The sequence below is a fragment of the Oculina patagonica genome, chromosome 1, assembly GCF_052425735.1.
Source record: "Oculina patagonica isolate OP01 chromosome 1, crgOcupat, whole genome shotgun sequence".
Lineage (NCBI taxonomy): Eukaryota > Metazoa > Cnidaria > Anthozoa > Scleractinia > Oculinidae > Oculina > Oculina patagonica.
Genome location: NC_135758.1, coordinates 21,313,666 through 21,341,083, shown reverse-complemented (window position 1 = coordinate 21,341,083; position 27,418 = coordinate 21,313,666). Strand labels below are relative to the sequence as shown.

The 27,418-nt window shown below is 39.2% G+C and overlaps 1 protein-coding gene across 1 annotated transcript; it reads left to right on the top strand.

Moving 5' to 3' along the window:
• The first annotated feature begins 3 nt into the window (after positions 1-3).
• LOC144645548 (putative chitinase 10) lies at positions 4-26,580 on the top strand. The gene is made up of 9 exons (XM_078505130.1): positions 4-402; positions 1,723-2,742; positions 10,664-11,191; positions 11,802-12,943; positions 16,626-17,013; positions 19,119-20,178; positions 20,370-20,398; positions 24,261-24,677; positions 25,603-26,580. The coding sequence occupies exons 1-9, from the start codon at positions 43-45 to the stop codon at positions 26,578-26,580; spliced, it is 5,922 nt and encodes a 1,973-aa protein (XP_078361256.1). The 5' UTR covers positions 4-42.
• Positions 26,581-27,418: the final 838 nt, after the last annotated feature.

Here is a 27,418-nt window from a genome sequence, read left to right as displayed (position 1 = left end):
AAGATCTCCAGCTACACTGCTTCGGCATTTGTTCCAAGAGTCATGCGAGCATTCGTCCTTTTGCTGCTGGTGGCTTTCGCCTCGTACATCAGTGCCAAGAACTATGTACGAGTGTGTTACCACACCAACTGGTCCCAATATCGTCCGGGCGCCGGCAAGTTTTGGCCCGAAAACATCGATCCTCACCTGTGTACCCATCTAATGTACTCATTTGCAAAGATCAACCCAAACAACGACAAACTGGCCATGTACGAGTGGAATGACGACAAGTTATACCCGAGGTTCAATGCCTTAAAACAGAAAAATCCCGAGCTGAAAACACTGTTAGCTGTAGGAGGATGGAACCACGAAAATGCCAACAGTCCATTTTCCAAGATGGTCAAAACTCCGGCTTCCAGAAAGGTATTGTGTCATTTTTTGAATAACATCTTTCCCATACCCGTATCAAGAATAACGTTTCTTTTTTAAAGATTCGTTATAAGTTAAATTTCCATAACAAGTTAAAGAATTGCTCTGTTGTCAAGTTAGATGTGTTTTTGCCGCGTAGAATTTTTCTTTCCAAGATCGCTGTTTGGGCACCTGCATTCATCTGCTGTAGTAAAATGTTCTTGCCTATTGTGCATGCGTTAGGTATCGTGTTTGATTCGTGTATTTTTATTCGTGTTTGATATCACCGTACGTGCAGACCCAGGCTTCCTTTTCTTTCTTGAGCGCTTGTTACTTTCCTGTAGATTAAGAGCTTTATTATCGGACGTACAAGCAAACTCATACCCCCAACATCGTTCAAAGGGAGGTGAGGGGGAAGGGGGGGGGGGGGGGGTGGTTGGATGGAACCCTTCCCTAGAGTTTTCGTCCTATTAAGGCGCAGCGAAATATTTTTGCACGGAGTAGAAAGCCCGTAGCGAACTCCACAAGATGACATTTTTTTTCGTTGGCTGTGACGTCATAATAGCCGCCATCTTAGATCCGCCATCTTGGATTTCACCATTTTCTTAGAAAAATCAGAAAATAGTGAAAATTGATGCAAAATCAAGCCAGAATGCTTATGGAATGTCAAAAATAATCAAATCGTGCAATTCTCTTCCAAAAAAATTGGAAATTATAGAGTGAAATGTTAAAAATGACGATTTTGGGCAGGACCTGCTTGTATTTATAACGTCGGCATGAAAACGTCAAATATTACTGACACATGGTTGACAAATCAAAATTTCCGCAAGGGATAAGTAAACAGCTACTGAAAGTTTCAGCATAGTAGAGTAAATCCTTTTTTCAAAATGTCGAAAGACAACCTTTAGGGGGTGGCATCCCCCCTCCCCCCTTGAATTACGTCCAAGAGCTAATTGGACACAGACGAAGAATTTTTAAATCTAACACTAAACAAATATACTTTTTAGTTTTCTCTTTATCTTCACTTCATCTTACTCGTAAATCAATAAACTAAGACTACAATAGCTTAATGTATTTTTCCATCCTTATTCATTTTTTTACAATCTTTGATAAAGAAAAAAGAAAAAAAAAATAAGGGACAATATATGTAACCCTTTTTAAAACTAAGTATATCAAACCGTTTAACTAAACTTCGCACAGACATAGTGCCAAACCTTCACCACCCGTCGTCATTTTCGCTCTACTTTTTTTAGGCACATTTGGGTTTCATGTAACGAATAGCAATAATCTCACGCGTTCCATTAGCTTATTTTCATATCACTTTTCTCATGCCAGGTATTTATCGACTCGTCAATTGAAATGCTGCGAACATGGGGTTTTGACGGTCTCGATCTGGACTGGGAATATCCTGCTGTTCGAGGAGGCTCGCCACCCGGAGATAAACAGAAGTTCACCATTCTCTGCCAAGAGCTGTTGGACGCGTTTAAAGCTGAAGCAGCCCAAACTGGAAAGCCTCGCCTTTTACTGACCGCGGCTGTGGCAGCTGGTTACGCCACCATCGACAAAGCCTATGAAGTGGCCAAACTTGGTCCATTACTTGACATACTCAACCTGATGACCTATGACCTTCACGGCAACTGGGACAAAGTAACAGGACATCACACAGCTATGGTAGGAGATGACAAGCTCACTGTACCATTTGCAGTCCAGTACTGGATTGACAAGGGATTTCCAGCCAACAAGATCGCCTTGGGTCTTGCTACATATGGACGAGCATTCTCCCTTAAAGACCCCAGCAACAGTGGGCTTGGCGCTCCCAAGCATGATTGGCAGAAGCCCCACAAAGGTCAATATACCAGAGAGGCTGGCTTCTTGTCTTACTACGAGATCTGCAAGCTTGGATTAACTGTTGTTAATGACAATAATGTTATGGCCCCGTACGGCCACAAGGGTACCATCTGGGTTGGCTTTGATAATCAGAACAGTTTGAAATACAAGATCAAGACGGTTATTCAGGCAAAGGGTCTCATGGGAGCGATGTTCTGGGCTCTGGACTTAGATGATTTCAGTGGCAGTCAGTGCGGCGAAGGTCCCTATCCCCTGATGAACTACGTGAAGAAGGTTTTGGGCGGCTACACACCACCACCGACTACCCCCGGGCCTACCTTAGCCCCAGGTGAGACAACGAAGCCACCACCTGAACCACCAACTGAGCCACCAACTCAGCCACCAACTCAGCCACCATCCGGTGGTTGCGTAGCAATCCCACCTTATGACACACAGCCGGGTATGGACGAATGGTGCAGCTCCAACTGTGCGATTGGAAATTGTCCTGCGTCACACTGCAAGTGCCCCTAGATCAAGTGAGAACGGCACGATTTACCCACAAAAATGTAATAGAGTTGAAAGTAGAATAAAAACCACATTGCATGAAAAGCGAGACAGCTCTGTTTGTTTGCATTTTATTCTTTTGTGATCTGGTTGTGAACCAGTGCACTGGAAAACAAAATGTCTTCAACTTTTTCCTCTGAATCTAAAACGGCCAGCAGCAATTTTGTTTTCAATATAATCAAACCCTTGTGCAAAATAAGTTTGTGTTTTCACCTGCTTTATTATATTATCAGTATCAGGTCTTGCTCGTTAAGCGCTGGACATACCTTGGTTTTGAAGCCGGCAAAAGTGAGCACTAAAAAGATAAATAATTTATCTTTTTTAGTGCTCACTTTTTATAGTACAGTCAAATGGAGACGAGTGAAATTACAAAATAATTTTACTTGAATTTTGTCAAAATATTTTCAAATTAAAATAATTTTCACAAAATGCAAAAAAAAAAAAAATTAATTCATTTCTCGACCCTTCATGTGATTTCTTTTGTTTTATTTTCCTATGACTTGGAGTCAAGTTAAAAAAAAATTGTATCGAAATTGACCTATTATTTCCTAATTGCACGGGTTTTTGTTTGACCAGAATGATACAACGAAAGGCAAATAACGTGTTTAACCAGTTCACCTCGATTACGCACTTACACCTTTCGAATCAGTTCCACTACACGTTCTTCAAATCACATTTCACACACGTTTATTGCAAATTTCTTCCACTGTCCTCTTTTTGCATCGGTTTCAAGTTGCAATGACAGTCATCATTTTCGATGCCTTTTTGGAAATTGTTTCACAAAATTTTGAAAGGCATGGGATCGTGGGAGCAAATTTTGTTATTTCACTTGTAATACGTATCAATTCAACAAATGTTATTTATAAAAGGAAAATGCCCATAAAGGTCGGTACACAGCAAGGGACATCTTGCTTGGACTAAAACTTAACATGTATACACACAAGAAAATGTAGCAGGGACATGTTGCAGCGACATGTCCCATAATGACACAGTGAAACATGTCCTCGCTATATTTTATAGCGTGTGTATGTAGAGGGTAGATTCTTACCCCACCGCACACAGCCATAGGCGTGGTCATAGTCGCGTGACAACATGTCAAAAACGTCATTAACGAGTTCGAGATGAGAACAGTTTAGTGACAGTGTATGTTTTTATTTTGTGATTTTTTTTTTCCTGATACATATCCAGTGCCATACCTTTAAGCCTGGTTTTAACTAGCGACGGAAGCACAAGCGCAAGCACAAGCGCAAACATAACAACTCTTATTTCTCCGTGAAACTGACGGCTTCGACTCAAGCAAAAGCACAAGCGCATTGTATTTGCGGCAAGCACAAGCACAAGGATCAAAATTTGACCTTTTTGCATGATCGCGCTTGTGCTTACGCTTGTGCTTGCGTCGCCAGTGAAAACCAGGCTTTACTGAATGCGCTTTTGGACATATGAGCTTCTGTGGCACACTTCTTTAGTTTAAATACAATGTTTAAAGCTTGAAAATTACTTTTTCGAATTTATTTACTGACACCAGACATTAAATGTGAAAAGTTTATTCAAGATGAGCCAGTTAGTCATCTAATGCAGAATGTATCCTAATAACGTAATGTGTATCCTTGTAAATTTTGAGTATTTGTTTTAAGGCTTAGTAGTCCAGTCAACTTAGTATTACACCCAAAACAAATTGCAACAAAAATAAAACATGCCTTATTCGACTTTGCATATGTTGAGGAATAACATACTAAAAGTCACCGTGAATCGGAGTATTGGAACCTCGTCTTTTTTGCGATATTTGAACTACAATGAAAGAATGAGAAATTTAATTTATGCATAACTAATGTGATTTTTACATGTAACATTGAAGGGTCCTTATCAACAGAAATAATCAAGCTAGCAAAACCAAACAACGACAAGCCAACAAATCAGTTTACAACAAATGTAGCAGTTATTACTTATCCTATTTTTTTTGCGTGAAATGACATTACTATTCTGCCCTTTTTGGTACCTTAGAGAACGTACCACCAGCGGCCGGATTCTGGCATAGATGCAAATATAGTAACAACGTTCGCTAATCGGATATTTCATTAAAAAAGCTGAGTTTTCTTCAAAAATTAAAGATACTGAAAACTGATAAAGTATAATTATACCTTTTTGATGAAAGAATAAACGCTGGTCAAAAAAGTTACCGTCTGATAACTAGAATTGCGGCAAACAATTATGGCGGGAGTCTTGGATGAAACCCTTAACATAATCTGTCAGAAAACGTAATGCGTGAATTTGCTCCCCCAAAACCCTTTCTGCTTATTGGAAGGTGCCAATAATTCCAGGAATCAACACTGATTGATCTTTGCAAAAGTCCCCCGAGTGACTGAGCCGTCACAGACGCCGGGGACACAACCCGGCGTAACTATGGGCACGCCTCCATCTCTGCACTTAATTCTTTTACAAAAGGATGAACAAATTCTTTCAGGAGTAGCAGAATGATTTTGGACAAAAGAAAAAGGGTTAAAACATTTGGAAAAAATTTGGTAACAACCTGCAAATTCAAATTATTTACATGAATTCAAAATTGATTTACCAAACGGGTGCCGTGTATAAGCTTACTTTGCTCAGGTGTTGTTGTAGAAAGTTGCACTGAGGATCTGTGAGACGTGAAAGTTCGAGTTCATTTCAGCTTATGTATTTGTTAATTAAGAAATGATCCTTTCCGTAAAAGCCACTGCAACAGCGTTAGGGCGGGCGGTTATGTCTCTTCAGAACATTTCGATAATATTGGACCTAAAATCTACATGTTTTCGTCAGTGATCACTTTGACCATTTAACTGGACTTGTTGCAGTACATTTTAGTGTGAAAATATTAAATCCAATTTAAAATACAGGCCAAATTTTTCTCACTTTGATATTTTAGTTAATGCAAGACAAAAATATTCTGATTTCTTAAATATTTTTTTTATAAATCTGAATTGATCGGAACATATTTTCCCGAAAAATCAATGGCGGCTATTGGAATGAAATCTGTGACGCCATCATTACGTCACACATGAAAACATTTGTGTTACTATATTGATAATGAATCAATCAGTTGTTATATCAATTTTGGTTTAGCTGTCTTTATTATTCGTGGAATTACAGACGCTAAAACTTTGTTTTATTTGGTTCCGCCATATTACATACCAGCCAATTTGGGAATTTTGCCAATGGTTTGAAAGTCATAAAAAATACAAGGTTCTAATGCTTAGATTTACGGTGACTTTCAGCAGCGTATTCTACACCAAATTTGAAGTCAAGAACAGCATGTTTAATTTTTGTTGCAATTTGTTTTGGGTGCAATACTACTTTGACTGGACTAATTGGCGTACAAAACTGTATAGCATTTGACGTGGCTGTATACAAATGCTAATGTAGAGTGAATATAGAGTAATACCAAACTTGTCACTGTGGTTTAAATCAATTTTGAATTCATGTTTATAAATAATTTGAAGTCATTTGCAGGTTGTTACCAAACTTTTTCCAAATGTTTTAACCCTTTTTCTTTTGTCCAAAATCATTCTGCTACTCCTGAAAGAATTTTTTTATCCTTTTGTAAAATAATTTAGTGCAGAGATGGAGGCGTGCCCATAGTTACGCCGGGTTGTGTCCCCGGCGTCTGTGACGGCTCAGTCACTCGGGGGACTTTTGCAAAGATCAATCAGTGTTGATTCCTGGAATTATTGGCACCTTCCAATAAGCAGAAAGGGTTTTGGGGGAGCAAATTCACGCATTACGTTTTCTGACAGATTATGTTAAGGGTTTCATCCAAGACTCCCGCCATAATTGTTTGCCGCAATTCTAGTTATCAGACGGTAACTTTTTTGACCAGCGTTTATTCTTTCATCAAAAAGGTATAATTATACTTTATCAGTTTTCAGTATCTTTAATTTTTGAAGAAAACTCAGCTTTTTTAATGAAATATCCGATTAGCGAACGTTGTTACTATATTTGCATCTATGCCAGAATCCGGCCGCTGGTGGTACGTTCTCTAAGGTACCAAAAAGGGCAGAATAGTAATGTCATTTCACGCAAAAAAATAGGATAAGTAATAACTGCTACATTTGTTGTAAACTGATTTGTTGGCTTGTCGTTGTTTGGTTTTGCTAGCTTGATTATTTCTGTTGATAAGGACCCTTCAATGTTACTTGTAAAAATCACATTAGTTATGCATAAATTAAATTTCTCATCTTTCATTGTAGTTCAAATATCGCAAAAAAAGACGAGGTTCCAATACTCCGATTCACGGTGACTTTTAGTATGTTATTCCTCAACATATGCAAAGTCGAATAAGGCATGTTTTATTTTTGTTGCAATTTGTTTTGGGTTAGACAACGAAATGGCTTATATTGACTGGACTATAGAACCTGTACCACGCCGGATACGAAAAACCACTAAAAACCATGCACCCTCTAGACGTGACCATGGAAACGTATTTCTCATTTAAACTGGACCGTGTCACGGGTTTTAACCAGACTAAGGCATAGAAAATGACCATCAACTTCGTTTGAATATATAAAAGTAACCTGTTAAAACAGTGAAGGAATATTTAAATAACACACCAAATGCAAAAGAAGGTACGAAGATTGAAACAGATTGCGATATGGGTTTTTTGCAATATAGTCCGGCGGAACGGTTTTTAAAGTTAATTCTCTCTGCTTGTATCTTTAAATTATAAAGCCCGGGAGACAACATTTGGCTGCAGTGGAGCTATGGTTTTGTCATTTAGAATCATACAATTAATTTCTTTGCAAAATTAACTTAGCCGTGACACAGTCCCTTTAATGCATCGGCACGAATCAATCAAGCTTAAGGGAAAAAGTTAAGGGAGCGAACACTAACTTAGGTAGAACAACAGAAACTGCCCGGCAAACGCCTTAATGATCCCGTGATAACACGTGGGCTTATGAATTGTGCCGTCAAAATATAAAATTCTGACTTATAAGTTCCCATGTCTATCAATCGTCAGGAATTATCCACTAATACCGAAATGGAAAATATATTGCGACTGATTTATGTTTTGTGGGGACTTTGCATTATTTTGTAATGCATTTGAGCTATATTCATTACTTCAGTTGCTTTCTACGAATCTCTTACGCGTTTTCTAGATATATATGATAAATTCTTCCGTGAGTAAGGTTCATTTTTGCAAAGCTACATTTTTCTTTATGTATAGCTTTATCCACGCCAACCAAAATGGAAAATATATTGCGACCGATTTATGTTTTGTGGAGACTTTGTATTATTTTTACTGCATTTGAGCTATATTCATTACTTCAGTTGCTTTCTACGAATCCTTTACGTGTTTTCTAGATATGATAAATTCTTCCGTGAGTAAGGTTCATTTTTGCGAAGCTATTTGTTTTCTTTATGTATAGCTGCAGTGACTCTCCACTGAATGCGTTTGTACAGAGAATATTATAATAAACACTCTTTTTAGCTTTCTTTACCAAACAACTAAAAAAATCAAGTTAAAGAGGGAAAAAATAATTTTTTCGCCGACCTAGGTCGGAACGTATGTATTCCTCTAGGCTGGCAAATTACATATATCTTAGCGCGCTTGCAGCCTATCAAAACAAAATGCCCTACATTATACTATTACCCCGACCCACTTACCTTTCTCGCACGGTTAGTAAGAAGTAAATAACAGTTTCTTTATGTACGCGTAAACTGAGCTGTATTTTATATCTCGCCATATATATGCGATGAGAGTAGTATTCGGCTGGCAGCGGCTCGACATCAGTTAAGTCCAGCTTTTATGATTTTTTTATTAGTTTCAAAGCATATTCTAGACAAACTGTTGTTGGCGGTTTCCGCCTGTCTTGGGAGACAAAGAAGTATGCACCATGGCTTCAGTGTCTTTTGGAATTGAAGCGCCTGCTGCAGTTGTACTGGACAGGCAGGCAGCCCCTGTTGCAGTTTCCTCAAATAACAAATAAAGTCCGCGTCTGGCTCTGTGAGTGCTGTCGTCTGTGCTCTTTCTTTTCTTCTCACTGCTCTTCTCTCCTCCTCTTGAAGCGCCCGCCCGGGCGGTCTAGACAAATACTCTTTGATTCACTTTTCTTACTGGGCCATCACTTGTAGACGTCCCTTCCCTCGATGATATACAAGATTGTTTTATTCCGGCGCATCCGTAGCACGCGAGAGTTTTCATTTCACAAATTGTGTACTGCTTGGATTATAGGTTGTTACTTAGGCTTCTCCGGCTCCGTTTTGCCTTTTTCAGCACTGCGCGTCTTTGCTTATTATGGCGGGTTTAGCTTCACTATTGCTTACAATTTTATTTATCCAACACAAGCGGCTCGAACTTAAGACACTGCCATGTAAAGCAACGTGGACATCACTACGCTCTTCTGAAGCATCCAGTTTGAAACCAAAGTTCGGTTAACTTGTTTTCTCTCGTTGTAGTTTTGTTTATCCGACTCGGCCCTTTTAAGGTTAATCTCGTTATTTATATAATTCAATATTGTAGGTCCCAATTTTTTGGGGGGTGGTGTTTATTCAGTTTGAATTTCAGTTTTCTTTTAGTCGTGAAAAAATATTTTGGTTTCAAGTCCATGGGGCAAGCTTGTGTGGGGAATTTAGTTTGTCGTCTGTTTTCTCGTCTTAGCTATGAAATTTAAAGTTTTCGTCTTTGAAACGAATTTATTTGGTTTACTCTTGACGCGGTTTGTGTAATACCCTGGAAGTGGATTTTTATGGGCTGCTATGCGGTTTGCTTTTTCAATTTTTTTTTTGCTCGAGAAAGGCCTTGCTATTAGTTTCTTCCAGCTTATGTATTTATTTTAATTATCCACGTTTAAAAGGGGGGAAAGACCCTCGTGCAGCAGAGACGATCTCGCATGGGGGTGTACGGTTTTCATATGGTATTTGTCATTACTTTAAGTTGCGCAAAATTTGGGTTGTATTGCAAATAGCATATTTCGGGTGTTTTGGAGAGTTAAAATAGGTTTTGTTTGTAAGTACCTATATTTTTCCTGTTCCTATTTGGGTTTGCTCTCACTGTGGCCTTTCGCTAAAATATAAGTCGTTGTTTTGTTCCTGTGTATCCGCGGCAGCATATGGGAGTGTTCATTACGTGCATAATGTATTAATATATATTGTTTGGGTTTATGCATTTATATGTTGTTTTTATCTCGTTTTGTTCCCTCTTTTCGTATAAACAGCCAACAGACTTCCCCTTGCACCTCTCCTGCCGAGCCGAAGACATGACATTTTATTATCTCCTGCTTGTTTCGGTCTCTAAACTTGCTTCTTCCTCTAAGTTCATCTAACTTGGAGCATTTGGAAATGAGGACTCACGGAGGGAATATATAACTTATTATAAAACTCGCATGATAGCAACCTGTTAAACTTTTGAGCGCTATAGCGCGTTTATGAATAATGGGAATATTATCCTTTATTCACACAACGGTGTTTGTTAAGAGTATTAAAGCGCTTCAGGTTATACGCTAAAGAAGCATAGTTTTTTATTCATTACACTTCCACTTAGACAGCACTCGCTTCAATGGAAATGCTAAGCTAAGCTACTTGTATGCATGTATCGAAAAACTGCCATTTAAGGCTTTGCCAAGCACAAAGTTAAATTGTTAACTTTGAAATCTTGAACTCATATCTTACCAATAGTGCCGAAAAAAACCAAGATATTATATACATATGTGTCTTAGCCACATATTCAATTTTTTTTTTGATGACACAGGTATCAAACTTCCTCTATATTGATCAAATAGAACTGGACAATTTAAACAGGTTTAACACACTCTAAAAGATTTCTTGTCGTAAAATGTGTCAACTGACAGCGTCTTCTAGCTGACAAACCAAACAATCGTGCATATAATTTACACTGCGCGCGTGCTGTTAAAACTTCAGGTGGGTTTCTGGGAAAACAACGCCTTGTTCTTATTTGTCATTGGCTAAGCTTAGAAAACAAGCATACTATGATTGCATAGCTGCTTACGAACAGAAAGTAAACGTTCCTATAAAGGGTCGTTCAGAATCACCCCAAGCTACACTGCCTCGGCATTATATTGCTTCAAGAGTCATGCGAGCTTACGTCCTTTTGCTGCTTGTGGCTTTCGCCTCGTACACTAGTGCCTATGTACGAGTGTGTTACCACACCAACTGGTCTCAATATCGTCCAGGTATCGGCAAGTTCTGGCCCGAAACCATCGATCCTGAGCTGTGCACTCATTTAATGTACTCATTTGCAAAGATCAACCGAAACAACGACAAACTGGCCATGTACGAGTGGAATGACGACAAGTTATACCCGAGGTTCAACGCCTTAAAACAGAAAAATCCCAAGCTTAAAACACTGTTGGCTGTAGGAGGATGGAACCACGAAAATGCCAACAGTCCATTTTCCAAGATGGTTAGAACCGCAGCTTCCAGAAAGGTATTGAGTATGGCTTGACTGCCGAAAAACACTTTACGTATCATAAACATTTTCAAATATACAATGCCTCTCAAATTCTCTCATAAGAAAGTTCTGCTTTACTTGAAAATTAATACACTTTACCCTATATTGATGAAAAAATAAACTTTTCTGTTTTACCCGCCGGCGTTATCGGTCAATCATTCTCATCTGTTAAAAGATCCTGAAAACCCTAAAAACATGGATAATATTACAAGTATTTATCCAGATTCCTCTTTAGCCTCTAACAACGAAAAAAGCATACTTGCATACAAAATATTTTTCAGCCTGGAGGCAGAGAGCTCACAACCTATTCTCCACCTGAAGAATGAAAAAAATGATGATGATGATGATGATGATGATGATGATGATGATGATGATGATGAAGACATCCTTATATACCAAAAGCACAATTTAATTATTACTGTTAAATTATATTTTTGTTTCTTTACTTGTTTATTTTTCCATATCTGGCTTAACTCCCCTTTCTTGATTTCTAATCGTCTTAAGAGGCTACGCACCCGCATTAGCAAATAATATTATGGTTGTATGTTCTCAACGCCTATTCTCAATTTTCTTTCTTGTATACCAGGTATTTATCGACGATGCAATTGTGTTTCTACGAAAGTGGGGCTTTGACGGTCTCGATCTGGACTGGGAATATCCTGGAAGAAAAGATCGAGGAGGATCAGTTCCTGAAGACAAACAGAGGTTTACCTATCTCTGCCAAGAGCTGATGGATGCCTTCAAAGCTGAAGCAGCTGAAACTAACCGGGATCGCCTCTTACTGACTGCTGCTGTGTCCGCTGGCTTTGAAACCATCGACGTAGCCTATGAAGTTGCCAAACTTGGTCCATTACTGGACATACTCAACCTGATGACTTATGACCTTCACGGCAACTGGGACAAAAAAACAGGACATCACACCGCCATGGTTGGAGATGACAAGCTCACCGTACCATATGCAGTCCAGTACTGGATTGACAAGGGATTTCCAGCCAACAAGATCGCCTTGGGACTTGCTACATATGGACGAGCATTCGCTTTGAAAGACGCAAACAACCACGGCCTTGGCGCTCCTAAGGCTGATTGGCAGAATCCCCACAAAGGTCCATTTACCAGGGAGGCCGGATTCTTGGCTTACTACGAGATCTGCACGCTTGGCTTAACCGTTGTCAATGACAATGCCGTTAAGGCTCCGTACGGCCACAAGGGTACCATCTGGGTTGGCTATGATAACAAAGAGAGCTTGCAATATAAGATGGACTCGGTGATTAAGGCAAAGGGTCTCATGGGAGCGATGTTCTGGGCTCTGGACTTAGATGATTTCAGTGGCAGTCAGTGTGGCCAAGGCCCCTACCCCCTGATGAACTTCGCGAAGAGCTATTTGGGTGGAGATACACCACCACCGACTTCCGCTCCGCCACCGACTACCACTCCGCCTACCGGAGGACCAGGTCCTTCGACGAAGCCACCAACTCAGCCACCAACTCAGCCACCAACCGGTGGTTGTGTATGTCAGACGACAAAGCCACCAACTGAACCACCAACCCAGCCACCAACCCAGCCACCAACCCAGCCACCAACCCAACCACCAACTCAACCACCAACTCAGCCACCAACAGGTGGTTGTGTTGGAGTCCCACCTTATGACAAACAGCCAGGTATTGATGATTATTGCACCACCAGCTGTGCAGCTGGATTTTGTCCTCCTACACACTGCAAGTGCAATTAGATCAGACGAGAACTGTACGATTTTTCCACAACAATGTAATAGACTAGAAAGTAGAATAAAAATCGTATTGCATGGAAAGCAAGACGTTTCCTTTTTGTTTGCTTTGTATTCTTTTGTGAGCTGCTAAAACGGCAGCAGCAGAATTATTTAAATATAACCAAACTTATGCAAAATAAGTTCGTATTTTTACCTGAAGCATAGTTAATAGAGGGAAATGGTTAGGAAGCCCGGCAAACATCAAAGGAGCAAACAATGAGGCCAAGACTTAGGTTGGAAGGTCCATGACCGTGCACATCTTTTCTTTTGCTCTCATACACTATGCATGAGTTACGTAATCCAAATGTTTTTATTGGTTTGTTGCTTGAACACACGTAACCACCTTTTGCATTTTGTCAGGTTTTGTGCACGGTCAACCCCCAAAATAGCGAACAATAACCTATAACAAAGAACTTTGACGGGCTTCCTAACCATTTTCCTCTATTAACTATGCCTGAAGTTATCAGGTCTTTCTCGGTAAGCACTTAAATCGTATTTCAACTCGTTTAAACAGAGTTTTTCCATAGTCACTTTTCTTTTTCTTTTTTGTTTCGTTTTCCAATGGCAGTCATCCTAATTAAGGTCCTTTGGAAATATTTTACTAACTTTGGAGAGCCGAGGGATGCTGTGGACAGAAATCATCAATTCAGCAAGTGTTACTCATTAGGAGATTCATAAGTGACATGTTCCACAACATATGCGAAAAAAAAAAAACTAAAATCACCCACAACCTGTGGTCAAAAAATTTGGAAACGTATTCCTGAGCTAATGCAGCGTTCAACTACTCCGAGGAAAGAGTACAATCTATCTGCAAGCAATATGCAAAATATCGAAACAAATAAAAAAGAAAAAAGGGCGAACAAGAATATTAACTGACGTCGAATGACAATAACTACCCTCCAAACGCAAGATAGTCTTTAAGGTTATTCCACTGAAATAGAACCTGCACTGAGATTTTTGTTTAGCAACAGCACCTTGTTTATATCCAATAAATCCTTATGATATCATCATGATTATAGTCACGATTGCTTGCTAAATTCACGTTTCCGACGATTATTTGCTATTCTACACTGAAAATTGCTCCATATTAATTCTACAGTAAGAAAGTTACAACTCGATTTAAAACAAAGAAAAAAAAAATGATAGGCCACCATACTCTTTTTCTATAAAAATGTCAAGTTACCTTGATCTCTGGCGAGGTCGAGCCGTAAAGAAAAAGCCGCCATTTTGTTAATGCGTGCGCGCGCGCGTGTCACGCGTGAAATGTGCGCTGTAGGGATGCGCAATGCAATACTGAATACTGGGGAATGAAAATTAAACATCTCGTGAAAACATGCGGCCTTCACATCATGCCGTCAGAATATTTGTTTGTGACTTATTCGTTCCCATGTCTCTCAATCGTCAGAAATTATATTTTGTCTTGTAAGTAACATCTAGGAAGGAGCAATATCATTCATCTACACAAACCAAAACATAAAAACATTTAGCGACCGATTTTTGCTTTGTGGTGACTTTGCATTTGTGCTGTATTCGAGTATTTATTACTTCAGTTGCCTCTTATGAATCTCTTAAGTGTACCCTAGATATGATAAATAAAATCTTACCGTAAGTACGGTTCCTTATACCGAAGCTACTTTATTCATATATGTATAGCTACAGTCATTCTTCGAATGACTCTCTACTGATTGCGTTGGTACTGACAAACAAAGAATATAAGAAAACACCCTCTATGCTGTCTTTACCAAACAACTAAAAACAATCAAATTAAAGAGGAAAAAACGTTTTACCGACCTAGATCGAAACGTATAGGAACAAACTCTGTCCTCGGAGACAGGAGAATTAAACGTCTCCCTGTTAATTTATGCCAGGAAAATCTACGTCATGATTATGATCACCCCAATTCTTGAATAACTATGTCAGTATCGTTTGGGGAAATAAAAAAAACACGGTTGTCATGGATTCTTTTCATGTTCTCCACAGTAAAGCTTCCAATTTGAAGCATTTTCGGATTTAAGCTGGATGAGTCTGTCTGCCTTTCATAAAACAAATGAATGGTGCAAAGTTAAGTATAATTTAATAATAATAAATACTGAGATAGACTTGAAAATATAAAACTGATATAATTAAGATAAATGGAAATGTGGCAAAATCCCCTTGCTCTTCAAAATAATTCTTTCATTGTTGTTTGTGAACGATTTGACGGGTGGTTTTCGTTCATGTCAATAGGTAGAGAATTCCACAACTGTACTAACTAAAAAAAACACTGGCCACCTACAGTTTATATTTATAAATCGAGGGATAAAGTACTATACCTAGTTGAGCTGGGATGCCTTCCATTGTTCAGAGCCAAACTTGTAGCTAAATTAAAAACTTTTGAACTTTAAACACCTTGTATATAGCGCATAATTCCTTAAAATTTCCTTGCGAGAACTGGCAAAGTACAGGTTTCAGGTGATTATTAATTTTTCAAGGATAAAAATTGATCTGTATACATTTTATAGAAATAATTTAATCACTACACTCAAAATACGAAAAGAAACCCTGATAGGTTAGCGTACTCGTTCACAAGAAAACGAAAATTTTCTTCTCTAGCGAGCTTATCCGAAAAAGACAAAAAAACCGCAATTTTGTTTACGTGCACGTTAATACGCACTTTCTGCTTGAATGGGAGTGAATTGCGTAAATAATGTATTGATATGTTGATGCATTGTTTGGGTACATGTTAAATATACTTAGGTTGTTTTTATCTCATCTTAAGCTTATCCACTTTAAATGGCCAACAGACTTACCTTAGCCATCCCTCCTACCTAACCGAAGAAATGACTTTTTTGTTTTTAAGCTTTCGCTCCCTTCGCTTTCTGAGCTTGCTTTTTTCCTTTAACTTCATTTAACTTGGGGCGTTTGGGAATGAGGGCTAACGAAGGGGATATATTACTTATTTTAACAATTTCCTATGATTGCAATTTGTTAAACGTATGATCGCTGTACCTCTTGTGTAAATAAAGGGTAACATTACTACTTATTAACACACCGATCATTATTAAAAAAGTGTGTGTTATTTTATGAGTCTCATGTCTTTCATGAATGCTCCCATTTGGTAAAAAAGACAAATTATTTATCCATTTCTCTTCGACCGCACTCACTTCAAAGTAAATGCTTAGATACTTGTACTGATTTAGAGTCGTTCTCATACATCGAGAAACCCAATTTAGGCTCCGCTAAACACAAAGTAATAACAAGTTTAACTGTTAAGCTAGAAATCTTGAAGTCATATCTCACCAATAGTTCCAAAGCAATTTAAATGTTATTTACTCATAACTTTGATTCAAATTTTAATTTTTTATGACATAGATATTGAATATCCTTTATAGTGGTTAAATGTAACTGGACTATTTAAACAGGTTTTACATTATATAAAAGCCACTGCCGAAAAATGTACCAAGCTGCACTGTCGCCTAGCCGACACAAAACAACTGTTTATAGGATTTAGACTGCTGTTAAAACTTCAGGTGGCTTTTATTGCAAACAACGCCTTATACTACTTTGAGATTGGCTAAGAGCAAAAATAACAAAGACACTGTCATTTGCATAGCTGCCTACAAATAATGAGCGTTTCTATTAAAGACCGTTGAGAATTATCCACAGCTACATTGCCTCAGGATTTGTTCCAAGAGTCATGCGGGCTTACGTTCTCTTCCTTGTTCTTTTCGCCTCGTATATCAGTGCCAAGAACTATGTACGAGTGTGTTACCACACCAACTGGTCTCAATATCGTCCGGGTATCGGCAAGTTCTGGCCCGAAAACATCGACCCTCACCTGTGTACCCATTTAATCTACGCATTTGCGAAGATTGACCGAAGCACTGATAAACTGGCCATGTACGAGTGGAATGACGACAAGTTATATCCGAGGTTCAACGCCTTAAAACAGAAAAATCCCGAGCTGAAAACACTGTTGGCTGTGGGAGGATGGAACCACGAAAATCAAGACAGTCCATTTTCCAAGATGGTCAGCACGGCGGCTTCAAGAAAGGTACTGATATATCTAAATCACACCCACATTTCCTACTTATCTGAGTATGGCCAGTTGATTGTCGATTGAAAGCTTTAGAAATGTGATATACCAAACTAAACGATTATCTCTCAACTTCTCTCACACTCATAATTTTGGTTACCTGAATTTTTTTTATTGTATGATGATGAATGGTTTCTAGATAAAGAGGTGCCCTTTTTGCAATAGTATTTTTTTTAGTTTAAAATTGCCCACTTACTGAGACAATTCGCACGTATTAATAATTCTAAGCCATCTTATGACCAACTCATACGATGCAAAAGGTGTTAAAAGATTAAAAAAGCCAAAGAAAAAATGTTAAAGTTTTAAAATGTATTTATCCAGCTTTCTCCGTGGCTTTTGACACAGCAAACTCTTTTACTTATATTAAGCCGATCAAATGACAATATATTTTCTCTCTATACAGTTGGAAACACAAAGGAAAAAATATTGATTTATTCAACTAAGTGACGAATTCAGCAAATGTCTCAAAGCAAATTTTTCCTCAATTGAAACTCAAGAAAGCCCGTGTATGGTCTTGAACCGTACAACGGTTTTCGATGATACACGACAACGCATTGTTACTGAGATCTTGGTTTCAGTCTCTTTCCTACTGCCTTTCAAAATTTTTTGTATATTATTAAGTGTATTTTAAAGAATTTATTTTTTGTTACCAACGTGGTGTCACTTCACTTCCTCCTTTTTTAACCAAAGCGTTTTCATATGATTATATGTTTTGATTGCTAATGTTTGATACTCTTCTTTCCATGCCAAGTATCCAGCTTTCTCTGTGTCCTTTCACACAGCAAACATATTTTTAAATATTGAGCCGATCAAAATGTACAATATAAGTTGTATTTATACAGTTGGGAACACAAACGAAATAACTTAATACAAATAACAAAGTGACGAATTCAGTAAATGCCTCAACGTTTACGCTTCTTCCTGAACCCAAGAAAGCCCGTGCATAGTTTTGAACCATGGTTTGCCACGCTTTTCGGCAACACATTCTTAATGAGATCTTGGACTCGGTCAATCACCAGACAACGTTTTTCATATACTTTTGTGTTCTGATTGTTAAAACTTATCATTAAATTCTCAACATCGGATATTGCATTTCTAGCTTTCTGATTGGTTCACTGAATCCCGGTTATCAGCTCGTATACCTATGTTTGACCTTATATGGGAAATGAGTGCGGCAAGTGCCCCTCAGCGTAATTTTTTTCTGCGGGAAGCGACAGTTCCATCAGAAAAATGGTTGAAAACAGCAAACTCGGCGAGCTATATGAACAAGAAATAACCAGCGGTGCCTACAAAAACCACAGAAATGCTATATTAAAATTAACTACGCAAAACAAAAGGATTGATGCGAAAAGTTTAATTAATAATACTTGTAAACGCACAACAAGAGCGAGTGAATAAAGTAGAAAATCAGCAAATAATTTACGAAAGAACGGCAAACTGACACAGTTTCATTCATTGTACGTCATAAAATTAGGCTCAGCACCTCTGTAAAGTTTGTTACCTTTTAATCTTAGTCTTGTCCTTTTATACTTCAACAAACCTGTTCCACTTTGAGCTCAATTTCGCTTCAAATAATATAGCAGTCTTGATGACAGCCGTGAAGCCGTATTAAAATTACAAGTACAATGTCAACACTTACTTCGTTCTACTTGCACAAAAAGTGTAGTTTCCAGAAAAGCTTTTGCTCGGTTCATCCCGTAAATCTTAACTGCTGTCACAATTTCCAGGATATATAGACGACTTTAGAGGAGATTATTGGATGAAAATCTTGGGAAGAAAACTCTCTCGCTCGCTTTCCTCGTGCGTTTCATTCAACTCAAGAAGTGAACACCACGCCGCAAATTTTCCCGTCTCCTCATACTATCACTTCGTTTACATCAAACTGAAATGTCCAGTCGATTTAAACTTTAAGAAAAATTTAATAAAACCATTATTATATTCGCCCTTGTTGGCTACGACTCGTTATAGCCAACTCGGCGCTTCGCGCCTCGTTGGATATTTACCACCTCGTATCTAACGCGGGCTCATAGAATAATTGTTAAATACTCTTCTGTCCATGTCAGGTATTTATCGACTCTGCAATTGAGATGCTAAGAACATGGGGATTTGATGGTCTAGATCTGGACTGGGAATATCCTGCAGTTCGAGGAGGCTCGCCACCTGGAGATAAACAGAAGTTCACCATTCTCTGCCAAGAGCTGTTGGACGCGTTTAAAGCTGAAGCAGCCCAAACTGGAAAGCCTCGCCTTTTACTGACCGCGGCTGTGGCAGCTGGTCATGGCACCATCGACAAAGCCTATGAAGTTGCCAAACTTGGTCCATTACTGGACATACTCAACCTGATGACCTATGACCTTCACGGCAGCTGGGATCCAGTGACGGGACATCAAACAGCCATGGTAGGAGATGACAAGCTCACAGTGCCATTTGCAGCCCAATACTGGATTGACAAGGGATTTCCAGCCAACAAGATCGCCTTGGGACTTGCTACATATGGACGCGCATTCACTTTGAAAGACTCGAACAACCACGGCCTCGGAGCTCCTAAACATGATTGGCAGGCTCCCCACAAAGGTCAATATACCAGAGAGGCTGGATTCTTGGCCTATTACGAGATCTGCAAACTTGGCTTAAATATTGTCACAGAGAATGTTGTCAAGGCTCCGTACGGCCACAAGGGTACCATCTGGGTTGGCTTTGATGATCAAGATAGTTTGAAATACAAGGTGGACACGGTGATTAAGGCAAAGGGTCTCATGGGAGCAATGTTCTGGACTCTCGACTTAGACGATTTCAGTGGAAGCCAATGTGGCCAAGGCCCTTACCCGCTAATGAATGCCGTGAAGCAGCATTTGGCTGGCTCTGCACCACCAACTCAAGGGCCCGAGCCACCAACTGATGGGCCTCAACCGCCTACCGATGGGCCTCAACCGCCAACTGATGGACCTCAACCGCCTACTGATGGACCAGCTCCAGCTACGACAATGCCTCCAGTACCACCTACAGACGGGCCCACGGCATCACCAGGTGGTTGCGTAGCAGTCCCGCCTTGGGATCAATACCCTGGCATGGATGCATGGTGCGTAACCAACTGTGCGGCTGGAAATTGTCCTTCGTCACACTGCAAGTGTTAATTCAAGTCAAGACTGCTATTGACTTGTAAAAATATGATGAAAAAAGTTAAATAAAATCACATTGAATGATAATGGGGTTGTTTTCCTTAGACTCGTTATTTATTCTAATGTTCTCTGCTTAGTATTGTTTCTGTTATTCAATTATCTTTTCTTTTTCGAATGAAAATTTTTAATCCACAGGTTTCAAAAGCTCCGTGCGTCTTGGTGCGGTACTGTAATTATCAAAGTTTTGTGGTTTCCCGACGTCTCGGGTTTCAAGTTACAAGCAAATGAGTAAAATTTTATCACAAGTATTAAATGCGCCTTCAAAGGCAGAGTATTCATTTGCATTGACTGTTCCACTACCTATGCTTTAACTTAACACGCGTTCTACAACCCAAGATTTCACTTGTTTTGAAATCGTGCCCGGACGCTTGATTAAATTACAAAATGAGCACAGGCGATAGAAAAATTACACGCAAAATTTAACGCATGCCTGCTGAAATAAAAAAGAAACAATGGCGGCCTTCTTTTACTAAATTTTGTGACGCGAGTAGAAGCATAGAAACGAAAAACTTAGAGAAAAAAATCTGCTTGAATGCTTGGACTTTGAAATGATTTCGCAGCGCGGGACAGTTAAACAATGGCGGCCTTCTTTTACTAAATTTTGTGACGCGAGTAGAAGCATAAAAGCGAAAAACTTAGAGAAAAGAATATGCTTGAATGCTTCGACTTTGAAATGATTTCGCAGCGCGGGACAGTTAAACAATGGCGGCCTTCTTTTACTAAATTTTGTGACGCGCGCAGAAGCATAAAAACGAAAAACTTATAGAAAAAATCTGCTTGAATGCTTTGACTTTGAAATGATTTCGCAGCGCGGGACAGTTAAACAATGGCGGCCTTCTTTTACAAAATTTTGTGACGCGCCTGGAAGCATAAGAACGAAAACTTATAGAAAATATCTGCTTGGATGCTTTGACTTTGAAATGATTTCGCAGCGCGGGACAGTTAAACAATGGCGGCCTTATTTTACAAAACTTTGTGACGCGCCTGGAAGCATAAGAACGAAAACTTATAGAAAATATCTGCTTGGATGCTTTGACTTTGAAATGATTTCGCAGCGCCGTACAGTTAAACAATGGCGGCCTTATTTTACTTAATTTTGTGACGCGCGTAGAAGCATAAAAACGAAAAACTTATAGAAAAAATCTGCTTGAATGCTTTGACTTTGAAATGATTTCGCAGCGCGGGACAGTTTAACAATGGCGGCCTTCTTTTACAAAATTTTGTGACGCGCCTAGAAGCATAAGAACGAAAACTTATAGAAAATATCTGCTTGAATGCTTTGCCTTTGAAATGATATCGCAGCGCGGGACAGTTAAACAATGGCGGCCTTCTTTTACTTTATTTTGTGACGCGCGTAGAAGTATAAAAACGAAAAACTTAGAGAAAAAATCTGCTTGAATGCTTTGACTTTAAAATGATTTGGGAGCGCGGGACAGTTAAACAATGGCGGCCTTCTTTTACTTAATTTTGTTACTCGCGTAGAAGCATAAATACGAAAAACTAAGAGAAAAAAATCTGCTTGGATGCTTTGACTTTGAAATGATTTCCCAGCGCGGGACAGTTAAAAGCGCGGCCCTTCAACATCATCCGTGTGAAGAAAATTTACATCCGTGTAGCCGTTCGACTTCATCCGTGTGAAGAAAATTTACATCCGTGCAGCCGTTCGACTTCATCCGTGTGAAGAAAATTTACATCCGTGTAGCCGTTCGACTTCATTCGTGCGAAAAAAATTACATCCGTGTAGCCGTTTAACTTCATCCGTGTAACAAAAATTTACATCCGTGTAGCCGTTCGACTTCATCCGTGTGAAAAAGAATTACATCCGTGTAGCCGTTCAACTTCATCCGTGTAACAAAAATTTACATCCGTGTAGCCGTTCTCGGTATCCGTGTAGAACGGCTCATCGAGCCGTTTCTCATCCGTTCGCTTGCCGCGCGTTTCGCCGAACACACGGATTCCGTAAGGAACGTTTTCGCGTGAGAGGTCACATATGCCAATTATATTTTTTCAAGTCACTGAGACGCTGTGAGGACAACATTGTAACAAATACAATTCGCTATAAATAGTGCCAAATTTCAAACGTCACAATATCAGCGGATAAGTTCTATAGCTATGTCGTAAAATTATGTTATATTTGCTTAACTTCCCTTCCCGTCGGGCTTATTTTCGGGGAGGTTTTATATATGGGAGTGGGGCATATTTTTGGATGAAAATTTTGCGTTTCATTTATATTTGGCTTTCTTACGGAAAGGATCGGATGTTTGATATGTTTTGGTTTAAAAATCATAGTAAAAATTAACATAACATTATGAAACCCAAAACAAGTCCTACAATCGCTCTGAGCATTCACTAACTTCCGATCACAAGAACTACGAAACAAAATTGTTTTTGATCGTCTTAATTCATAAAAATATATTTATTAATGATCGTCTAAAGTCATAGTAGAGACATTGCCGCTTTCGTTTAGAGTTTAAAGGCTAGCTGTGAGTAGGCTGAATTAATTCCATTTAAGGCAGTGACGGTCATTCGGTACTCTTGTGGTAAAACAAAAATACGAAGAATTTGTAAACAATAACCACACTTACTGAATTATATTATTCCATTGACAAAATTCTAATATTGACGCATTAGCTTTAAAAGTTTAACACTTCAGATGGTAAAACCAACATTTTCCGGGATATAGAGGAGTGGTTATTGAACCACTTGTGACGTCATGAGTTTGCACATCAGTAGATTCTTGTGATAAGCAACTAATATAGATAGAAAAGGTCTTTTCACACGACTTTCTATTTCTAGTATAAACCTGCATTCTGACATAGCTAATAAGAAAAAAAGCATGATCACTTTTTGATGCAAAATTGGTGGTAAAACAGGCCAATACACTTTTACTTGATCAAGTTCTCTTTTCCAGGGTATACCACTGATAAGAGAAAGTGTGTCACGACTGTTTTATATGTTTTGCCAAATATTTGCTATGAAACCTCATGCTAATGATAAAAATTTCTTCCGTTGCTATAAATGACAAAATGATGGCATCAATTCAAAAAAATATAACTCCCGGGTGTTATAATTAAAAGTTTCCAACAAACGAGATTAACTTTGAAAACTTTTCAGCCTAACAGTTTTTCAAAAACCCATATCGCAATCTGTTTTAATATTCTTCAATTTTTGTCCATCTGTTCCCTCTTTTGAATTTCTGTGTCACTTAAATGTTCCTTTGCTGTAGAAAGAGGGTACAGAATAGAAAGTATCGAAAAACGAACGAAAAGGAGCAAGAAAACTGAAAAAAAAAATCATTACGGGTTGGCAGAAAACGGCTGCAAGGAAAATATTGCACATTTTTACATAAAATCTTCATCAAAATTTTGTTACAGAGTGAAAAAGTACTTTTCCAGCTTATTTTGGATAAATTTACCACCGTACCCCCCAAAAAAGGAAAAAATAATTAATAGTTAAAGAAAGCCAGTTTGGATTAAATTCCGAAAAAAAGGTTTAATTAGTCCCATTAAAGTTTGACAGTCTTTCCATCTTTGTGCGGCGATTTCTTTTTTGGAATGAACAACAAAGACCAATTGTTTTTAGAATTATATTTTTATCGATTGAACGTCGCCTTTTGTTTTGTATATTTGTTTGTTTCTGCTACCTCAAGGTTTTTTTGTCAAGGTAAGCTGTTAAAATCTTAAAACTACCAATACGAATTACCAATATCGCGACCGTTCCAATATTTTTTTGTTACTGAAATGTTCCTTCACTGTTTGAAGTGGTTATTTTTACATTTTACTCAATTTGGTGACGTATTTTTAATGCCTGAATTTGGCTAAAATCCGTGACACAGTTCCTTTAAAGCAGAAGGAAAAAGCTTAAAAAGCACTTAGCTGTGCATTCTTTGACAGGTGACTTCCGGACAAACGTCGACGAATGTACTCTTGTACTAATTTGAACGCCCTGTATTTAGTTGAGATTGGTTAAGAGCCAAAATAAACCAAGGACATTACGTTTGCATAGCTGCCAACGTTCCTATAAAAGGAACGTTCAGAATCTTTCCAAGCTACATTGCCTCGGCATTACTTTCTTAAACAAGTCATGCGAGCATACATTCCTTTCCTGCTGGTGGCTTTCGCCTCGTACATTAATGCCAAGAACTATGTACGAGTGTGTTACCACACCAACTGGTCTCAATATCGTCCGGGTATCGGCAAGTTTTGGCCCGAAAACATCGATGAACACCTATGTACCCATCTAATGTACTCATTTGCAAAGATCGATCGAAGCACCGACAAACTGGCCATGTTCGAGTGGAATGACGACAAGTTATACTCGAGGTTCAACGCCTTAAAACAGAAAAATCCCCAGCTGAAAACACTGTTGGCTGTGGGAGGATGGAACCACGAAAATGCCAACAGTCCATTTTCCAAAATGGTCAGAACTGCGGCTTCAAGAAAGGTACCTAAGTTATCTGAGTATGGTTTTATGGACGATTGAAATATTTAGAAATATCGTAAACCAAGCCAGACATAATAGAGAGATTGAGATTTACGTTTGTTTTTCCTCCGCGAACGAAATGTTTGTTTGCCGTATGCCACTTATACGTCAAAGTGATAAGTTTCGCGTTTGGTTTGAATAAGTAAAATTTACTTATTCACACCAAACGCGAAATCCTGGATCCGCCCCAGGTAAATTATTTGCCATTTTTTGATGGGTTAATTCAATAATATTAGAGAAAATGTAATTACAATCAGCAGTATTTTAACGTTTGCGGGTAGCCTTGAAGCTTTATCTCTATAATGTCTCTCAACTTCTCCCACAGTCATAATTATGTCTAACCTTAAATCTCTTTGTTGTTTGATGATGAATATTTTCGAGATAAAGAAGTGTCCTTTTTGCAATAGTATTCTTTTTTCGTTAGAACTTGCCTAGTTACTGAGGCAATTCGCAGGTATTTAATAATTCTAAGCCATTTTATGACTCATACGATGCAAAAGGTGTTTTAAAAAGATTAAAAAGGGCAAAAATAAATAAATTTCAATTTTTTACAGTTATTTATCCAGCTTTTTCCGTGGCCTTTGCAATTGACACAGCAAACATTTTACTTACATGGAGCCGAGCAAATATACAAAATATTTTCTATTTATACAGTCGGGAACACAAACTTAATAACTGAATATAAATTGAACAAATACCAAAAAGGTAACGTTACCTGAGAAAGCCCGTGCATGGTCGTCAACCATACCACGATTTGTCATGTAACACGGCAACGCGTTCTTAATGAGATCTTGGGCTCAGTCAAGTTCCAGCCAATGCACCCAAACGTTTTTATATTCTTTTATGTTCTGATTGTTAACACTTAATGATCTTCTGTCCATGCCAGGTATTTATCGACTCGGCAATTGAGATGATGAGAAAATGGAGCTTTGACGGTCTAGATCTGGACTGGGAATATCCTGCAGTACGCGGAGGCTCGCCAGCTGGAGATAAACAGAAGTTCACCATTCTCTGCCAAGAGCTATTGAACGCCTTTAAAGCTGAAGCGACCCAAACTGGAAAGCCTCGGCTCTTACTGACTGCGGCTGTGGCAGCCAGTTATAAAACGATCGGCAAAGCCTATGAAGTGGCCAAACTTGGTCCATTACTGGACATACTGAACCTGATGACCTATGACCTTCACGGCAACTGGGACAAAGTAACTGGACATCACACGGCCATGGTGGGAAGTGACAAGCTCACTGTGCCATTTGCAGCCCAGTACTGGATTGACAAGGGATTTCCAGCCAACAAGATCGCCTTGGGTCTTGCTACATATGGACGAGCATTCGCTTTGAAAGACGCAAACAACCACGGCCTTGGCGCTCCTAAGGCTCAGAATCCCCATAAAGGCCGATATACCAGAGAGGCTGGATTCTTGGCTTACTACGAGATCTGCAAACTCGGCCTAAATATTGTCAAAGACAATGCCGTTAAGGCTCCGTACGGCCACAAGGGTACCATTTGGGTCGGCTTTGATGATCAAGAGAGTTTGAAATACAAGGTGGACACGGTGATTAAGGGAAAGGGTCTCATGGGAGCGATGTTCTGGTCTCTCGACTTAGACGACTTCAGTGGAAGTCAGTGTGGCCAAGGCCCTTTTCCCTTGATGAATGCCGTGAAGAAGCATTTGGCTGGCTCTACACCACCAACTCAAGGACCCCAGCCACCAACTAGTCGTCCGGTGCCACCTACAGTTGGGCCAACTGCATCACCAGGTGGCTGCGTAGCAGTTCCGCCTTGGGATCAAACCCCAGGCATGAATGCATGGTGCGTAACCAACTGTGCGGCTGGAAATTGTCCTGCGTCACACTGCAAATGCTAGGTCATGATCAAGTCATGACTGCAAGATTTAGTCGTACAATGGAGAAAAAAGTCGAATAAAAATCACGTTGAAATTTAATGGTTGTTTTCGCTTAGTTTGTAATTTATTTTATAACATGGCTAGCAGAGCCGCGCAATCAAATTTAGTAAACGTGAGCGTGCACAACATCCAATAGTGCACGCTGGGGTCGTGAGAAAATCGCTTTGCCATTTTCTTTTCTCGCGTGAGTTTTTGGCGCGGGCTTTTGATGTAAATTTCCACCGGCACAGTTATAAAACAATTGGTTGATGCTTTTAGCTGTGCCCTTTCGAGTTATGATTCACTTGGGAAGTTTGTCACCTCGAGTAACTCTTACGCTTCTTTCGTGCTCTCTAAACTTCCTGCCTGCACCTTAAAGTGGTACTATGATCAAAATTTTACTTTCCCTTTTCTCTTCGGTTTTTGAAAGTACTTACATTAAATAGTAACCTTGCCAAATTTTAAGTTCAAATTCGAATTGGAAGACCACTTATTTCACGCGTAAACTTCGGCTTTGGCTTGCCGCTGTCGCAGTGATCTTGGTATCCCCCAATTTTAGGTACCCCCGTACCAAGATCCCTAGTGATCTTGGTATCCCCTCAGGGGATACCAAGATCACTAACAGCGTCGAATACAGCAGACTGGGGCAAGTGAAGCAAACCAAAATTCCACTCAAACACCATTTTGCTTTATCACAAAGCTTTGTTCGTAAATTTAATCGTTCTTAGCAAACAATATTGACGACTTCGCAAATATTCGCAAAGCTAAACAACCGTTTGATTCAAGTCCGCGTAATTATTCTTAAAACCTGTTAACACCG